Source organism: Sabethes cyaneus, chromosome 2 (assembly GCF_943734655.1).
Source record: "Sabethes cyaneus chromosome 2, idSabCyanKW18_F2, whole genome shotgun sequence".
In the NCBI taxonomy this organism is placed as follows: domain Eukaryota; kingdom Metazoa; phylum Arthropoda; class Insecta; order Diptera; family Culicidae; genus Sabethes; species Sabethes cyaneus.
This window is the reverse complement of record NC_071354.1, coordinates 165,379,204-165,399,305: the sequence shown is the minus strand read 5'-3', so window position 1 is coordinate 165,399,305 and position 20,102 is coordinate 165,379,204. Positions and strand designations below refer to the sequence as shown.

The 20,102-nt window shown below is 38.2% G+C and overlaps 1 protein-coding gene across 1 annotated transcript; it reads left to right on the top strand.

Moving 5' to 3' along the window:
- The first annotated feature begins 1,426 nt into the window (after positions 1-1,426).
- LOC128736294 (leucine-rich repeat-containing G-protein coupled receptor 4) lies at positions 1,427-19,509 on the top strand. Its single transcript, XM_053830769.1, has 7 exons — positions 1,427-1,943; positions 2,405-2,627; positions 8,755-8,891; positions 8,984-9,136; positions 9,226-9,406; positions 9,659-9,798; positions 19,217-19,509. Exons 1-7 carry the CDS (start codon positions 1,427-1,429, stop codon positions 19,507-19,509), a joined length of 1,644 nt encoding a protein of 547 aa, XP_053686744.1.
- Positions 19,510-20,102: the final 593 nt, after the last annotated feature.

The window sequence follows — 20,102 nt, the reverse complement described above, 5'->3', positions numbered from 1 at the left end:
AATAGAAATGTATACGCTCTCTTCGCAAACCCTATGAACGTAAAAATATTCATAACTTTCTACCTGGTAGTGTTACATGATTGCTACTTTCTCTTACCTCTTTAATGCTTCATTATAAATCGTGAACTTATGCGCAATAAATTGATCAAAAGTTTTGGTTTTTTTTCACTTTGATACTAGTAGAAGGGGCTGACACGGAGTCGATAAGCTAGTATTTATTCTACAAGTCTTAACTGAACCGACTGTAACAAGCCTAAATGAACAATTATCATAATATGAAAATGAACTTGTAACCTTTTATATATGTACCATCAGTATGGAAAGAAATAAATTGTGTAGATTTAACTAGCAAACATGGACTTTCAAACACTTACAATAATCTCTCACATGCTTTTGATAAACAATGAATGGCCCGCTCCACAAATCCTGCACTTACTATATTAAATCAGTCCTTCCTTAGCTCGTGATTGAACTTCTCTGCAAAGCTCCCCGGCGTCTAGCACCATACTTGATCCGGGTTTTGTGTTTTTCCCTACATTCATTTAAATATTTATTTATTTCCGTCATCACCTTCCGCTTGGCTTCGTACGTACCCATATGCAAAGATAGCAGACTGCATATTTTAGCATTCTGAATATTTAAGCACGAAGTCAGCGGAAACTTGCACTCTAAGGATACATTCTTCCTGGAAAAGTTATTTTCTTGCTTCATCTCGTCCTTTTTCGCGTCGACGAATAAAGTCACGCGAACGAGAGCGAGTCTTTCACGTGCCAGTGTGAAATAGAAAAGCTCGACTGCTTTGGCAGACTGTCTTTGGGAAAAACAAATGAAATAAGTATAAAAAAACATTACCGCAAAGAAAAAGTTTACTATCAGAACAAGCGCACGGTTAGTTGCATTCGCCGCCTCCGCAAAACGGGTGCATCCAAAGAGAATTCCGCGTTTCACACCGACCGACCAGGTGAATGGTGGCTGATGCGGTTGCAGTTGCAAATGACGATTCCAGCCCAATGGGAACGGCACTGATTATTATATCATAGTCGCATTTAGATAAATTTTATATTCTCACACCTTGCTTTAGGGTGCACAATTTAGAGCAACTTTTCGTACGAACACAGTCAAAGTTTTTCACTCGTTACGTGTTATGAATTTTATTTTGGTTCTTTCACCGAATTGCATGCACAATATAATTAAGTTTGCGATTATTGTCGATTGTCATAGCACAATTGTTAGCCGCAGCAGTGATTTTCTAGAGAAATGTTAAAGCATCGTTTGTACCTATAATGACTTATTCAACTCAAAAATTTCTTCTTATTTATGTGTTTTCTTTTTTCTTCCATCATTTGTATTTGGTAGATGTCAACGTAACCACCGTGTCGGCACGTAAGAAGAAGAAAAAACTGCACTAGGCGGCATTCACGGGAAAATGCCGTCAGGGAATGTCCACCGGACAGAGAAGACAACCAGTAGGATTGCGGTGGAGCAGCCGGCGTACACGACCTCCGGATGTTGTCCCCACCGGTCCACTCGGCTGGGCGCTAGGAAGCGAACCCTTCGACTAATGCTTCTCCCGCACGGGTTGAAAGCGTCCCGTCCGCTGCTGCTGGCGAGTTTGGTGTTGCTGATGCTGCACCTGCCAGCATCAGTCAACGCTCAGTCCAACCCACCCCAAACTTGTCCTCCGACAGCGGACATTAATCCGTGCCAATGTCAGGTGAAAAAGAACGGGCTAGACATACTCTGCGAGGCAACCGACGTTGGGCACATAACGAAGGCTATGAGTGCACTGAAAGGAAAGAACCCCATTATATTTTACCTGAAGCTGCGCCACAACAATCTGCCCAAGCTGCAAGGATTCGTGTTTCTCTCGTTGGACATCCGACATTTAACCATCCACAACAGCAGCTTGGCGGCCATCGAGGAAACATCGCTAAGCTCTTTAGGTGAGTCAGCATTGACAATTTGTTTGCTATTTGGAGGCGCACATTTTAGCACAAAAGTAAATATTTAGACTGAACAAATTTTCAAATGTCAAAGATCAACGAGGAAAGCATTTCTTTAAATTTATTCCATCGTGTTTTCACCGCGTTATAATGATTATTTATTCTTCTGTGTTCACCATTACTAACTGTGATGGTGAAGATAGATAGTGTTAATGACTTGGAAAATGACAAGGAAAATTCCAGCAAAGTAATCCCAAAAGGTTTTATAAGCAACTAGATTAATAAATCAGTCAGAACCAAGAAAAGCATAACTTTCGCGTGAAATTATTCATCTCTGTTGCTACTTAGTACTGAATTACTGCATGCAAATATAAGTATTAAAACAGCATTATTCTAATCAAGTTTTTGCTTTCCTTTCTTCTATGGCGATCATGCAATGCTAATTTGCATTTGAAATACAGGTCGGGGCTTAACACAGCTGGATGTTTCCCAAAACCAGCTGATGACGGTTCCCTCGAGTGCGCTGAAAAATCTTCACCATTTGCTGATATTAAATTTGAACCACAACCGCATCTCAGTACTCCACAATCGGGCATTTGAGGGTTTGGACACGCTGGAGATACTGACGATCTACGAAAATAAATTGTCTTCGATAGAGCCAGATGCGTTCCGTGGGTTGGATAAGTAAGTGGAAAATTTTACATTTGTGTATGTTGTCTCTGCGCTTGACCTTACTTTATTTTCTTTTTCCGCTACACTTTACTCTTTGGCTTAACTTAACTTTACTCTTTTCATATTTTTAATTTAACTTCTCTTGTATTCATTTTACTATTTTCTTCTACTTTTCATATACTTTTTCCGCATATTTACTCTACTTCACCACTACTTTTCATCCACCTTTCCTATGCTTTTCTTCTACCTTACCTCTACTTATCTTTTTTTTTACCTTTTCTATACTTTCTTTATACCGTAAAATATCGATTGGTTTCTCTACCTATCTTTCAAATTTTCCTTTACTGTTTCTCTACGTTTCATTTACTTTTCTTTTATCGTGCCTTTATCCTGTTTTTCTCCACTTAAATTTGATTTTGCTCTATTTTTCATCTGATTTTCTTCTTGCCTAGCTTTACTTTTATTCTCTTTTTCCTTTTCTTTTCCTCTAGTTTTACACTCTAGTTTTACACACTCTACTTTTACTCTACATTTACTTTACTTTGCCTCTACTTGTTCTCTACCTTTCCTCTACTTGTTCTCAACTTTTCAACTTTTCTTTTACTTTTCAACTGCTTTTCTTTACTGTTTTATTCCTTGCCCTCTACTTTTACTATTTCCTCTGCTTTTCTTCTTCCTTTTCTATAATGATTAACTGCTTTTTCGCTACTTTTAGTCCAATTTTACTCTACTTTTCCTTTACTTCTTTCACCTTTTTCTTTTGCTTTTCTATATGTTTCCTTTTTTTTCTTTTATCGTGCCTTTACTCTTCTCAAATTTTCGTCACATTTTCTGCCTTTTTAGCAAACTTTAAAACTTTTCTTTATTTTTCATCCGCTTTTCCTCTAGCTTGCCGTAACTTATATTCTACATTTCTTCTTACATTTCTCTACCTTTTTACTATTTTTCCTTTACATTTCTTCTATTTTTCCTGCACTTTTTTGCACTTTTCCTCTCTGTTTCTCCACTTTTACTATGCTTTTCTTCAACTTTCACTCTAGTTTTCCTCTACCTTTATTTTAATGGTCCACAACTTTTCCTCTACTTTTTCTCTACTTTTTCATTCCTGGCCCTCCATTTTTACTCATTTTTTCCTCTAGTTTTAGTCTACTTTTTTTCTACCTTTCATATACTATTTCTCTGCTTTTACCCAACTTCTACACTACTTTTACTCTACTTTTACTCTACTTTTATTCTCCCTTTCCTCTACTATTGGCATTACTTGTACTCTATTTTGAATTTACTTTTACGCTTCTTTTCCTCTACTTTTCCTTTATTTTTACTCTGCTTTTCCTTTACTTTGATTCTACTTTAAATCCATTTGACTTCAATTTTACTCTACTTTTACCCTTTTTCAGCTCTATTTTTCCTCTACCTTTCGTCTATTTTTCATTTACCGCTTTTCCACTTTTCTTCAACTTTTCCTTAATGTTTTCTTTGCCATTTCTTCATTTTTTCTCTATTTTCCAATTATTTTATCTTTATTTCTCCTCAACTCTACAGTAACTCTGTACCTGTAATTCCACTTTTCCTCTACTTTTTTTCTACTATTCTTCTGCATTTAGTCTTCTTTTTTACTTAATTTTTCGCTACTTTCCCCTACTTTTTCGTTGCTTTTCCTATACTTTCCCTCTACTTTTTTATTTCTTTTCCTCTACTTTTCCATTACTTTTCCTCTTCCTTTACTCTACTTTTCTCTACCTTTCTACTTTTTCATTATTTTTGCACTATTTTTTCGTTATTTTTCCTCTAGTTCTAATCTACATTTTATCTACTCTTACACTGCTTGCACTCTACTCTATTTTTACTCGAGTTTTATTTTGCTTTTCCTCTACTTTAACTCTACTTTTACTAATCTTTACCACAGCTGTATATCAACTTTCATTCCACTTTTCCTGTACTTTTCGTTTACATTAACGCTACTTTTTACTCTGCTAATCCGCATTCACCTTAATTTCACTCCACTTTTTTCCTACTTACGTATTTTATAGTAGAGTGCTACTTGTCCTCTATATTTCCTTTCTTTGAATCATACTTTTCTTCCACAATTTATTAACTTTTCCTTCACGTTTCTTCTGCCTTTTCTCTACTTTTCTTTAATTTTCTTTTACTTTTCATTTTTTCTCTGATTCTCTACTTTTTCCTTCCTTTTATCTACTTTTCTTCTTACTTTTCCTCCACTTTTGCTCTATTTTGCTTCTACCTTTACTTTACTTTTATTTGCTTCTCAACTTTTACTCTACTTTTCCTATACTTCTCCTGCACTTCTCCTATGCTTTTTCTCTATTTATCCTCTGCTTTTCATTTGTTTTGTCTTTACTTTTGCATTATTTTTCCTCTACTTTTGCTCTACCTTTCCTCTACATGTCGTACACTTTTCTTCTTAATTTTTCTCTACTTTCCATTGGATTTCCTCTAGTTTTCTTTTGCTTTTCCATTAATTTTACTCCACATTCATTCTACTTTTCTCTACCTTTTCTATACTTTCCTTCTACTTTTACACTATTTACTCTTTTTATTTGATCTGCATTTAATTTGCTTTTTCTCAATTCTTATTAAACTATCAATCTACTTTTCTTATACATATAGTACGCTACTGCTATACTTTTTCCACTTTTTTCTTTTTTTACTCTAGTTTTACTCTTTTGTTAATCTACTTTTTTTCTACTGTTGCTCTTCGTTTGCTCTATTCTACTCTACTCTACTCTACTCTACTCTACTCTACTCTACTCTACTCTACTCTACTCTACTCTACTCTACTCTACTCTACTCTACTCTACTCTACTCTACTCTACTCTACTCTACTCTACTCTACTCTACTCTACTCTACTCTACTCTACTCTACTCTACTCTACTCTACTCTACTCTACTCTACTCTACTCTACTCTACTCTACTCTACTCTACTCTACTCTACTCTACTCTACTCTACTCTACTCTACTCTACTCTACTCTACTCTACTCTACTCTACTCTACTCTACTCTACTCTACTCTACTCTACTCTACTCTACTCTACTCTACTCTACTCTACTCTACTCTACTCTACTCTACTCTACTCTACTCTACTCTACTCTACTCTACTCTACTCTACTCTACTCTACTCTACTCTACTCTACTCTACTCTACTCTACTCTACTCTACTCTACTCTACTCTACTCTACTCTACTCTACTCTACTCTACTCTACTCTACTCTACTCTACTCTACTCTACTCTACTCTACTCTACTCTACTCTACTCTACTCTACTCTACTCTACTCTACTCTACTCTACTCTACTCTACTCTACTCTACTCTACTCTACTCTACTCTACTCTACTCTACTCTACTCTACTCTACTCTACTCTACTCTACTCTACTCTACTCTACTCTACTCTACTCTACTCTACTCTACTCTACTCTACTCTACTCTACTCTACTCTACTCTACTCTACTCTACTCTACTCTACTCTACTCTACTCTACTCTACTCTACTCTACTCTACTCTACTCTACTCTACTCTACTCTACTCTACTCTACTCTACTCTACTCTACTCTACTCTACTCTACTCTACTCTACTCTACTCTACTCTACTCTACTCTACTCTACTCTACTCTACTCTACTCTACTCTACTCTACTCTACTCTACTCTACTCTACTCTACTCTACTCTACTCTACTCTACTCTACTCTACTCTACTCTACTCTACTCTACTCTACTCTACTCTACTCTACTCTACTCTACTCTACTCTACTCTACTCTACTCTACTCTACTCTACTCTACTCTACTCTACTCTACTCTACTCTACTCTACTCTACTCTACTCTACTCTACTCTACTCTACTCTACTCTACTCTACTCTACTCTACTCTACTCTACTCTACTCTACTCTACTCTACTCTACTCTACTCTACTCTACTCTACTCTACTCTACTCTACTCTACTCTACTCTACTCTACTCTACTCTACTCTACTCTACTCTACTCTACTCTACTCTACTCTACTCTACTCTACTCTACTCTACTCTACTCTACTCTACTCTACTCTACTCTACTCTACTCTACTCTACTCTACTCTACTCTACTCTACTCTACTCTACTCTACTCTACTCTACTCTACTCTACTCTACTCTACTCTACTCTACTCTACTCTACTCTACTCTACTCTACTCTACTCTACTCTACTCTACTCTACTCTACTCTACTCTACTCTACTCTACTTGACTCGACTCTACGCTATTCTATTCAGCAACTTCATGAAAAGGAGCAAAATTAAAAGTTGCTCTGATTGAAGTTGTTCAAAACAGGGATGGTATGATCACTTTGACTCAACTTTGATTCATCCCTGATCGAACCATCCCTGGTTCAAAACTTGTGTTGGGTTGGATGTGGGTTCCTTTCCTGAAACTTTTAGACCCTTTTTTTTGGCGGTTTAGTCTGCATCTTAAAATTAATCTCTTTTGCTTTCCCAATTAACAATTCTAAAGCAGCTTGACTTTATTTGAATTTTATGAAGGTTTTATTGTGGTATGAATCATTACCTCTGGTTTTATCATGGTGTTGAGCAATAGTAAGATGATACAAGGTAAAAGCTTCTTATATATAGCTATAAAACCACAAGAAAACTGTTAGTAAAGTAATTTTTTGTGGTTACTTATATTATCATGATAAAACTAGTTGGTTGCGACAGATCTCTGAAAAATTTACTATTAGTGGGGCGTAACAATACAATATGGCGCACCAATCAAATTTGAGCTTATTGCGGTTGCTACATTTAGTTTTATGGCGCTTTTAATATGGCAACACCCAGACGAAACAGATTTATTGCTGCTATTATGAAAAATATTAGAGTTCAACATCGAAATCATTTTTATGCGACACAATTTTGCCATTTTCAAGCATTTTTTGGTCGGCAAATAACAATTCATCAAAGCAAACTGTGAGTTACTGGAAGTTATTATTATTTGGTTTTCTGACATGAAAATGCAACTAGAATAATTTTGCTAGACACTAAGATTGTCTAATCGAATATTATTTTAATAATATTTATTTTATTTTAAGAACTTGTTTTCAAAAATTGCGAAATTGCGATGGCGCTTTAATTTTAGCCACCTATCATTCCAATATACACGATAAAATTTGATGCGCAAGTGCTGCACATAAAGGCATAATCGGTTTTATTGCTGCTTTCAGCGGAGTAATAAACCTACTAGAGCTTATGGCCTGACTCCTCAACAGGATATAAAAACCATCTGAAGAGTGGGCCTCTTGGTTGGAAGCAAGTTTTATAACGTTTATAATGTTTTATAAAGTTTCTACTGGAGTTCATAGTTGTATTAGTGGTTTCGAGAAATCGGTTATGAAAACCTTGGGGTTAGGCCTTTATTCAAAAATTCATAACTTTTGAACCACTAAGCTAATCTAAATGATTTTTGTATCACTTTTTAATGAGTTCTTTCCAAAACTATTGGATTTAAGCTCAATTTTTACGTGTTCTTTAGTTTGAGGATTAGAATATTTTTTCTAGAATGCAAAAATTTAAAGTTAGACAGCATTTTGTTATAAATATTGAGTATATATGTGACAATAAACCGGATAACACCAGCTTCCCTTAACCGAAAATACACGTTATCTTGCTTATGAAAATAAAACACCATCCTTCTCCATCGCCTATTTGCAACTCCATTGCTTTCAAAAGTTAAATCTTAAAAACAAAATCTCATTCCTCTCAAGTTTCTTATATGTTGTGATAAATATATTCAGCTTCCTAAAAAATTAAATAAATGGGATTCTCTTCCCAAATGGAAAAAAATCATATACCTAATATTTTCCTAAAATGAAATTAAAGTTATTTCATATCAAAGTAATCAAAATCCATTCAGTTTAAATTTATGAATTTTCGAAAGGTTTTAAGCCAAAAATAATACTTTTGGCAAAAATCCAGGAAAGGAACAACCCCAAAAGTTTTTAACAACCCGGAATCGGATTACCTTTAAATTTCAATAGTATTTTTTTCATGGAGTTGTTTCTGTACCGTACTCTACTCTGTGCCTTTTCTAACATCCACTTCACTTCATCCATTTTGATCGCCTCTGATAATCACTTCCATTCAACTCGTTAACTAGGAAGCTGAAACGACTCAACTTGGGCGGTAATGACCTCACCTCGGTGCCGCAAAAAGCGCTGGCCATTTTGGATATGCTGCGAAAGCTGGAGTTGCAGGAAAATCGTATCAAAACCATCAAGGAAGGTGATTTCGAAGGTACGGATAATTTGCGCTCGTTTTACTGGCAGTGGAAGTGCGGAAAATAAGTTAACATTTTTGCCTCGATTTCTATTGTTCGGAAAAAATAGGACTTCAAAATCTGGACTCACTCATTTTGGCCCACAACCAGCTCACGGAAGTGCCGCCCCGTGTCTTCAGCCATCTGATTCTGCTAAACTCGCTGGAGCTGGAGGGAAACTCGATATCCTACGTCGATAAGGATGCCTTCGAGGGCTTGGAAGGTAAGATAAGCGAACCCTTCGTTAGCGAAATGGGCTGTTTTACGGTAATTTTCTCTTTTTATTGTTTCTCGCCGGTTCCTTTCGTGTAGAAAATCTCCAGTACCTGCGACTCGGCGATAATAATTTGCATCGGATTCCGAGCGACGCCCTCCGACCGCTACATCGGCTACGGCATCTGGATTTGCGTTCGAACAACATCACCACCATCAGCGAGGACGCTTTCGTAGGATTCGGTGATTCTATTACCTTCCTGAATTTACAGAAGAATGAGTAAGTTTCCCTTTGCAACAATAATTTCCTGTTCACGCCTTGATTATCATCGTGGAATGCCTTCTTTCGGATGGTTCGTTATACATTCTGGCTCGGTGATGAGGGACTATTATGTTATCCAGACATAGAAATCCCTCGTCAACCTGGTTACGGTGTTTTGCTAGGCATCCTCCGGGAGAAGGATAATTTTCCATGCCGTTGTAGTGTGCTCCTTTGATTTTAATTCTGCTCATTTCACCGAATGGCACGCAGCATCAAACAGCTGCCGGCACTGCTGTTCGAGAACCTGAACTCGCTGGAGATGCTCAGTATTCAAAACAACAAACTATCCCGCATCCCGGAGGAGGTTATGGAACCAATCATGGATTCACTGCGTGTAGTCGACATTATGGGTGAGTAGATCGAGCTGTTTCGGTAACCCTGATAGTAGCGTGCTTCATCGTTTCTATATAAATTAATACCATGCCCAAAAGCTGGAATATCATCAAAACAAAAGCTCGGTCGTTTTCCCCTTTCTGGCTTTAAATAATTTTTCGGGTCAAATTAAATTTTGTGTGTGTCACCAAACTGGATTATCTGCCTATTATTAAAGCATCAATTTTAGCGAAACAGGCATGTTGAAGCAGAAAATTAAATTAAATGGAATGAAACTGACAAGTATAAACAATATTTTACCACAGGATTTCCACACCCGATAAGTTATTATTATGAGCATAAATTAAAAAGCTTACTTATACTTATAGTATAGTATCATTTAGAAAAAAACTTTTCTTCTTTACTCACATTTAAGATTCTGTGAAGTCGTCGAGGAATAATTTTTGTAATCAACTGTAATTGGATTGATTTAGTTTCTAATTGCTTAGAAAACAAATCACTTTTATACGACCACCTCATCACAAACTTTTCTGTGTGTTTCAAAATGTCAAGAGTACGTTTAAAGGTTGTTTTTTCGATGCATAAACTTTTGAACACTGTCAACGTAACACAACGTAACAGATTCTCGTCAACAAGAAAATATAAATTACATTCCATTTCATCCTTCAGACTGTCAACGTGATCAAAACTTCTGATTCATCAAATGGTACGTCAACCGGCGGCCAACTTTTCCATTTGAACCAAAACACTGGCCAATTCCATCAAGGTTACAACCGTAGGTATCCAGCCCCCGGCAGCAAACAAAGTTCCTAATGGTTTCACGTTTTCCTAACTCCAATTCTGCTGCTGAAAACAGCAGGCAATCATTTGTCTTCATCAGGCAGGAAAAGTTTTGATTACGTGACACTTTCAGTAAGTTGGCGAACAATTTTGTCTGCTAATTCCGCTCTGCAATTGCTATTTCTACGTGAGTGACTCCATTGTTATTTTCTGCTGCTCCAAATCGCACTAGCTGAGTGGGAAAAGTTTTTCCAATTCTTCCGGCTCGGACATTACGGAATAACCGCAATAAAATCGATAATCGCATTCGCTGCGATAATCAGCTGCCAATTCGAAGCGAGGGATCAACTTTCTCATGCTCCAATCGGGAAATGGAAACATAATATTGAAAGCAAGTAACTGGCAATTTAATTTTTTTACTGCATTTGTAATCACGTCTCTCACTTCGGTTGTGTCGCCACAAATGAATAATTTAAGCAGGACTAGCCTCCGTAATTATTCCTCTTCGGGCACATCAAGATCCAGCTTCTCATTAATCAACTGAGTGGAAATGGGTTTGCTTGCACATTCACTAAATACGACGTAATTGCATATGTGATCAGAATGCTCTGGCCCTACCCATCTGACCCCGACGAATATTTCAGCATGGTTTCTCGTAGCTAAGTAAGTAATACCAAATTAGATGCAACAAACGGCCGGTTGGCGTGACCAAAGTCAGCCGATGCGATGCTTCTTGAGTACTTAAAAGCACGAATTACGCGCTACTCGTTATGAATGGTTTTTTCACAGACACAGGGAATGAATTTTCCCCCAAACAGAATAGTGTTTTACTTCAGACAGAAAATTAAACGGAAAAGAAGCAGGCATCAGGTTATAATTTGAATAGTAATCACTGTACTGGCTGCTAATTAAATTTTGCAATGTAGGGTTTATTTTTAATTCCCGTCGTAGCAAATAAAGCCATTCTAATTTTCATCATTTGTTGGGCGAATTTAATGAATCTTGTACTGATTTGACTAAAACACACTTACCTTCCGATCCGTGAAGTTTGAAATCACTGAAAAGCGATTATTAAAGCATATTATTGAAATTACGCAACTGACTTTATTTCTTAAATTCGCCGTACCGTTTTAAAATCCGTCCATCAAAATTTTTCATCGTTCAAACTGAAAATCACAACAATGTTTACGAAGCTAACGCACATATATTTGTGTAGGACGGTGTAGAACGGTATGACAAATGTTATTCTGCAAAATTTCTGCAGGTCAGGCAAGTTTTCCTGGCTGTAGAATAACGACAATGCCTTGCATGAGTTGTTTCTATTTATGAATGACGGAAATTAAAACGATTAGTCGACATATTCTTCTTCGTCGCACGAAAAAACGTAGGAAATTTGGCAGGTAGGACTTCTTTAATGATAAAAAGAATTTAAATAGCTCTCAGCTCACTTTGATTGATCGCGCATGACAGACAACTATCTAAAATATTTGGGAATAACTAGTTTCTTTCTTTTCTTTTTTTTTTTCTTTTCAAGAAGGGAAAAGCCCGCGGAAGTGGAACTTGGTCGACGCTCCTTCTTCCGTAGGCACAAAACCTTCATTTTTGCACCAACAGTTTACACCAAATGATACAATTATAAGCAGTTACATAATGAGGACTTAAATTATAACACAAAGTTCCTTATTATCTATAAGTTGATGACTAACACTATGCATTTTGCACGTGATTTACTTCTTTTTTCCTGTATGGACTCATCACTGCGACCATTATGGTTAGATCTATTGTGATATCGCCCGGGTGTTTGTTGTATAACCCGCACTGCATTTATTTTGGCTATAGTCGCTATTGAGTGAGCGATATGCTTATTGAATTTTTTTTTTTATGCGTGCTTGTATGTAATTGGGTACCCTTCTATCAATACTTTACTCTACTTTACCCACCTCGTTCCACATGACAGCGCACAGTCCCCAATTATAGTCATCCCTGGCGTAGCAAACCAGTGCATTTTTACTATAAGGGTCTCATTTTTGCACTGTCAATAGGCCATATCGGGATAATATAGAACTCAGCATGAAGGAAGGGCGATGAGGGGCCTGAGAATAAACCCATGCTAAAGTCACTTTGACATCGAATGGTCTGATTCTACTAAGATTCGAACCCATGACCATTCGCTTGTCAAAGCAGACTCGGTAACCTTGCGGCTACAGAGCCCCTGATTTACTTCAAAGCATGCAGAAAATTATTTTTAAGGACAGAACGGGACAAATGGAAATCAAACACATTAAAACAACGGTTGAAGACGCGAGACATACTCGAGAGAGGCTCGTTTTGGCCATAATTGGTGCGTGAAGCAGGAAGATTGAAAAAGGGGTGAGATCGGAGGGATCGCCGACGGGTATTGATGTTTGATTGATGTGCCAACAACTGGAGTATATCTGGGCTGTCAATTTGAGAGTTTAGAATATCAGAGATGAACAAAGCCCTAGCAATATCTCGTCGTATAGCTAAAGAGTCAAGCGCGATCAGATTACAGCGGTGTACATAACTAGGAAGATTTGAAGGGTCGTTCCAAGGGAGAAGGCGTAAGGCGTATCGAACAAATTTTCAAATTTTCGAACAAATTTCGAACAAAAGTAAATCTAAATAAAAAGCCTAGATTTTTCGAGGCTTTGATAGAAATATAGGCCACATGTTCTTTAAAAGATAATTTTGAATCGAGCAGTTTTACATTGTGTGTCATAAAAATGCTGATATTTTTAATAATTTGTGTTGGATACGACGGGAATAGGTAATTACGACGAAGCAGCGACATACCCTATTAAAGCGTCGTGTGATTTGCCAATTTAAGATAAAATTTGGTTGAAAATATGTATTGTATAATATGTTGTGATGGCCCTTTACCTCTTGGTCCTGCCTTTTCTGTATAATATGTTAGTTAGGTATAGACTAAGAAATGATCACATGTTCGCCTTTAAATTAAAATTAAGTTTATAGACCACCACAATATAAATGAAGTCTCGTGGTAAATAATATTGTGTATAATTTGTCACAAAATGCATGAAATTGCTTAAGATATTGCTGTACACTCCATCCAATCCCGTACAATCACCAAATCAACAATTCTTGTCAGAGTTTAATAAATAATGATGATATAGGACTAGTTTTCTATTCTGTGAAATGAAGCGTATAATAGTTTTCTTTGTCCCACGCTAACTATAAATCTTTTCTATGGTTTCGCGGCTGCATCTTCGCCGCCATGCGGACACGATGAAAAGCTGGTGTTGGTGTATTCTTAGCTCGGAGGCAGCAGCGGAATGGTTTATTACACAATGTGCCAAATGATTCGGTTCTACTTGCATGCCGTTTGTTAACGGAGGCTTCGATGAATTGGGCACTTAGCTCTTTTGAACCAATGAAATCTCCAGGTCCGAATGGTATTCTACCCATTTTCTTGCAAAAAACTGACGGTGTTATAATGTCCGAGCTCATCCTCTTTCGAGCCAGTTTCACTTTGGGGTATATCCCGGAGAATTGGCAGAAAGTAAGGGCGGTGTTCATACCTAAGGTTGGCAAAAAAGACAAAACCATGCCTAAGGCTTTCAGACCGATAAGTCTGACTTCAACGCTTCTTAAGCTGATGAAGAAAATCACGGATAACTATATCCGCAATGAGTTTAAAAAAAACTCTTCGTTACATGTAAATCAACATGCTTACCAACACGGTAAATCTACGGAAACCGCACTGCACTGCTTAGTGACGTTAATTGACAAAATCGTTCAAATATCAAGAGACAGCACCTTGTTCTTTTCTTGATATTGAAGGCGCTTTCGATAAGACGTCCTTCGCGTCAATTAATACGGCTCTCTGTCAAAAGAAAATTGACCACACTACAATGAGCTGGATTCAAGCAATGCTCTCGAGGAGAGAAATTACAGCACCATTGGGAGATACAGCGGACACGATTTCGATTGATCAAAGGATATCCACAGGGAGAAGTTTTCTCCCCCTGCTCTGGTGGCCGACGCACTCCTTCACAAGCTATCACAACTTGGTTATGAGACCTTTGCTTACACCGACGATTATACCATTCGTTATACCATTCACTAGGCGATAGAAACATACCATTACCCCTATACTGAATGGTGTCATACTGGGCTTCAGTAATAGAGTCAAACACCTCGGAATAATTTTCTATAAAAAAAACTGAACTGGGCTGCCCACCAAGATCATGCTGTTAAGAAAGCAACTTCGGCTATATGGGCATGCAGCTCACTGTTTGGCAAAACCTGGGGATTGAAACCTCAACTAACCTTTTGATCAAATATTAATATTGCACGATCTAGGATAACCTATACTGCAGTCGTATGGTGGCCAAAGGTAAATGAGGTGACAACCCAAGCCAAACTAAACAAAGTTCAGCGCCTGGCCTGCCTTACAGTTACCAGTGCCATGCGTACAACACCTACTGCAGCCATGGAGGCAATGCTATGCTTACTGCCTTTGCATCTTCATGTGAAGAACGAAGCAGAGCTCGGCGTACTACGGTTGCAAAGGAGTAAAACTATACTCGAAGGTGGCCAAATCGATGGACGTTCCATATGAGGTGATTGAAACAGATCGCTCAACGTGGAATAATGGAGGGCCCGATCTTCCATCTGGAACTATCTGCTTTTTTACAGATGGTTCAAAAATGAGGGCCTGCACAGGCTCCGAAGTCTACAGATCCGGCATCAGGGAAACTATCTCATTAGGGAAATGGCCCACCATTTTTTCAAGCAGAAGTATATGCAATATACATCTGTGCAACAATATGCTTGAAACGAAAGTACAGGCATGCGAAAATCGGTATTTTCACGGACAGCCAAGCAGCACTAGTGATACTCAAGTCCGCCAAATGCGTGTCCAAATTAGTTTGGGAGTGCAGCACAGCATTTGCTGACCACCTAACAAGACATGGATCAGCTCAGCAATTTATTGGTCCTGAACCGTTTCTGGGCACCTCCGCATCCGCCGTGAAAGGCGAACTGATGACATGGGAAAAGCTAGAAATAGTATCTCGTTGGAATCAAACACAGGGTTGTAGACAAGCTAAACAGTTTATCTACACAACCCCTGCAGTAGATAAAAAACTACTCGATTTAACTCGTAGTGAACTACGCACAATCACGGGATTCCTAACAGGACACAGCCCCGCTCTTTATCATTTAAAGAATATCGGCAAGGTATCATCCGACACCTGCCGCTTTTGTAACTGTGAACCTGAAAGTTCAGCGCATTTGCTCTGCTATTGCGGAGCTCTTGCATTATCAAGGCACAACTTCTTAGGAAGTTTCCTTCTTACTCCATATCAGGTATGGAGCCTAAATCCCAAAACGGTCATTGGCTTTATAAACCATGTAGTACCGAATTGGGGCACAGGATTACAACTATCCCGCTCAACTCCATCAATGGGTATGAGCGGTCCGTAAACTGTGTACAGCAATCGGGACCTGCCACAAAAGACGATCGCTAAGACTGTCGCAGTGGCCTTTTATTTATTTATTTTTTTTTTCTGGCATACAAAAAAATTAGTTCGGAACTCAAACACAGGTGGCGCCAGGGATGCCACATATAATTCTGTATTTTTTGTTGGAAAAAATCTGACAATCTGTACGGCGAGAAAAAATATCTGTGCAAAAATATGTCCAATGCAAAACAATGAGAGTGAAAGAGATAGAGCGTCATTTTGCAGACTATTTCCGTCTCTTTCACTCTCATGTAAAAGCTCAAAAATCTGTTTAATCTGTGTAATTTGGCGAAAATCTGTATTCTATGCATACAGATTCTGTACAGGCGATTTCTTTCAAATATCTGTTAAACACAGAATAATTTGTGTATGTGGCAACCCTGGGTGGCGCAGCAAAATTCAACTTTCTAATTTGATGATATAGAGCTATAGTATGTTCTAGAAAGTTTTAGATAGTCTTATTATGAAACTTTTTGCTGAAGATATTATTCCTCTAAGTATCACAGTTTCTGAGATATTAAGCGTCTTTAATGACGGACCCCCAAAAATCGGGGTTTTCATAGGAGCTTCAAAACTTTGTGATTTAGAGAAGAATATGATGAATTAAAAATTATTGTCTAAAAACGTACACCTTTCAGCTGCTGAAAACAATCGCCGCCTCGCTATTAAGCAATTCATCACATTTTTCAACACTGGTTTCAGTGATTCTAAAAGTCAAGCACTTAACATTCACATGCCAAATTATTCAATATAGTTTTTTCAATAATCTAGAGTTTTGTTACTAAGGCTTCTTACACAAATTACGTAACGCTTAGAGGGGAGGGAGGGGGGTCGAGCTTGCGTTACTTCTTGCTACATAGGGGAGAGGGGGAGTCATGAGAATAGTTACGTAACAAATTTATGAATACCAAAAAGGCAGTTGCCAAACGAGGATACGATGTGTTGGAGGCGGAAAACAGTGAATCGGTTTATACTGATGAAAATTCTGGTACAAAATTATGGTTTGTAGCTGAATGAGATAATCCTATTAAATTTCAGTAACATATTACGGTTCAAGACCATTTCAGCTTAACATAGGCCGATGGCCGATTGTGGTTTTTAATATGAAGCCCTTGCTGATTTGGTTGAATTCTTTAAAAATTAAATATGCGGTTTATGCCATTTTCATTCAATGTTAAGTACCAGGGGGGAGGTTTGGTTAACGTTACGTAATTTAATAGGGGGGTTGTGCCACGCGTTACTTAATGTTACATAGGGGAGGGAGGGGGTCACAAAACCGAAATTTTTGCGTTACGTAATTTGTGTACCACGCCTAACCGAAAATCTTATTATTATGTAACAAAACTGAAAATAAATTCTGAATCGATGAGATCTGTTCAGCAGTAGCAGCAACCGCAGTGAAACTAGTAAACTATCGTGTTGCAAAAAGACTGATTCGATTCTGAAAAAAAGAATTATTGGTTTGAAATTAACTGAAACCTCCAATGGTGAAAACGTGGTTCAATACTTTCAAGAGAAATGTATGTTCATTATTAATTTTACTTTATTAAAAAACAACTGAAAAGACAGCTGTTTCAATAATTATCGACGATTTTCTCAGTGATTTAATAAAGCAACGATGGACTTCAATGTTATTTGCTTTGGATAACACTGTTTTGTAGTCGGACCGTGTGCGCTGCTATGTTTGCATCTTTTGTTCTCACACTATCCTTATGAACAGCGAGTGAGACGTCAAACTCGCAGTTTCCCATAAGAACACTAGAGAATAATAGAGACGACGAATATCGTTTGCCGAACGGTGCGGTGAGTGTATGCCGCGATAAATAATTTAGACAGATGACATTTTACGCATCTACCGACCAACAATATCAAATCTGTTAATGCAGATGCCGATTAGTAGGTCGCGAATAGGAACGCGAACTTACTGAATAGGGGGATAAGTTCGAGGGATTTTTTATGGGGCGCATAAAAATTCAGATTTTAGGACAGCTTGAAAAGGCACCTTGAGGGTGAAAATATGTTCGGTCTGATCAAAATTAGTTCCATTGCTCCAACTTTTAAAGCGAAAAATCAAAAGTTTACTCAACAATAGTGTCTTCCAGTGTTACCACTGTTTGAAGAACTAAAGGTAGCAAGAAGATTGGTATGCTGATATCCCCCACTTAGTCAACCCATCGCTTGTAATAAGGTAAAACAATCAGTGACCCGCTTAGACTGCTTAAAACCGGTTCTTTACCCTATATATCAAAAGTAAGAATTCATTTGGTTTTCACGTTTAAACTTTAAGTAAAAGCAAAGCCTAGGTGCTACATTCCGTTATCGAAACTTGACCTTCTGTTTTTATACGACTGACTTCGCAGCCAGCTGTTAGAGTGCAGGACAATTGCAAGGCCAGTTGCTACGATCCTATTGACTCTAACAGTCTCTTCCAGTCTAGATTCGAACATACAACGAGTGGCTTATTAGGCCAGCATAATACCTTGAAATAATAATACTGCATAATACAGCATAATATAGCATAATACTGGGAGGCAAACTTTAAACTTTAAGTAAAAATGTGTAAACCCAATTGCTCGATTAAAAAAATCTCTTAGTTTTTTTTTCAAATTAATCATTTTTCACATCAGACACTTGCTCCCTTCCACAATAAACTACTGTAACATTTTTATTTTTCAAGCAATCAGTTCGAGATTTTCAAGAACTGTATCTTATTCCTAGACCTTTGCAACGATGTAGGTATTTAGATTTCCGAAATTCTTTTTGAAACGGAAATTATGGGCGAATGCCAAAAATTGGCCCACCACGACGGTATTCCCTTGTATAATTATCCCCATCAATGGCATATCTAATTAAGAAATCCAAAACTCAATGAAACGAGAGCAAATCGAGTCTTGTCTACATAATTGAATCTGTAAAATTTGTCTTCCGCCTAATATATAAATTGCAGAAACATTTCAAGTTCAGTGATGGCGTTTACCCCAGAGCCAAACCCGCTAACAAATTCAGTAATGAATGGATTCCGTCGTCCCTATTTCCAAGAAAAGCAACGAATTGACGTGATCTAATTTACTATGAATATTGATTGAACAAAATTTCTGAAATCCCCTCTCGTTTTGCGTTTTTCTTTTTTCTTTTCTCTTCCCTACAGACAATCCGCTGATTTGCGCTTGCGAGCTGGTGTGGTTCCCGAATCTGCTTAGAGACTTAAAGAACCGCGACGACGAAATGACCCAGAAGAAGCGTCCGATGTGCACCATGGCCAACGAGCACCGGGAGTACTACGTGCAGAATATGCCCCTGGAGCGAATGAACTGCGTCGGCAAGAAGTATCATACTTCCTCGCTCAGTGGCAGTGGCGCTACCGAGATGGCGGCCCGCGGTCTGGCGGCACTGGTGGCGGCCACCGGGTTCGTGATTGGTGTTTGCCAAGTCTATTACTAAGTGAACGGCGGTACGGAGCGACCGCAAGCCCCGACGGTCGGCGGAGCGGAAGGTAGGTTTAAGATTACGCGGGAGGCGCGGAAAATGTGGCTATTGTTGAACCGAAGGATGTGCGCTTGGCGAGTGGCGAGTGTGGGCGGGCGTTCGTTCGGAACGCCACAGTAAACGGGAAGAAAAGTAGAAGAAAAAAGAAATACAAATGTCGCTTTATTTTTGCGCGTAATTTTCTGTTTGTTTCTGTTTCCGTTCGAGTGCGAGAGCAACTTCAGCGAAACGAGCCAGTGGCAGTGGGCTGTGGGTGGGTGGTAGGTGTTACCTCCCACTCCGGCCCGCGGAGTGTAAAATTAGCGATTGCAAGCAAACGTATGAAACAAGCAAAATCAGAGTAATTTAATTGTAAGGCAAAAGTCTCACGCACGACTGAGAATACCGCACGTTAAACACACTACAAAAAAAACTTTAAGAGCACATAATAGAAAGCAAAACAAAACAAAAAAATTTGCAAGCTATTGCAGTACGCTAAGAAACATGGGCAAGATGAACGCATCCAACATTACCAAAGAGTCTTTCAAATGGAGTATATTAGTGCTGAA

Excerpts from the sequence above, each read along its gene's own strand:
- LOC128736294 (XM_053830769.1), top strand. The coding sequence starts at position 1,427 with ATGCCGTCAGGGAATGTCCACCGGACAGAGAAGACAACCAGTAGGATT. Across the intron at positions 9,407-9,658 it reads CTGAATTTACAGAAGAATGA|CATCAAACAGCTGCCGGCAC; the intron begins GTAAGTTTCCCT and ends AATGGCACGCAG. Across the intron at positions 9,799-19,216 it reads GCGTGTAGTCGACATTATGG|ACAATCCGCTGATTTGCGCT; the intron begins GTGAGTAGATCG and ends TCTTCCCTACAG.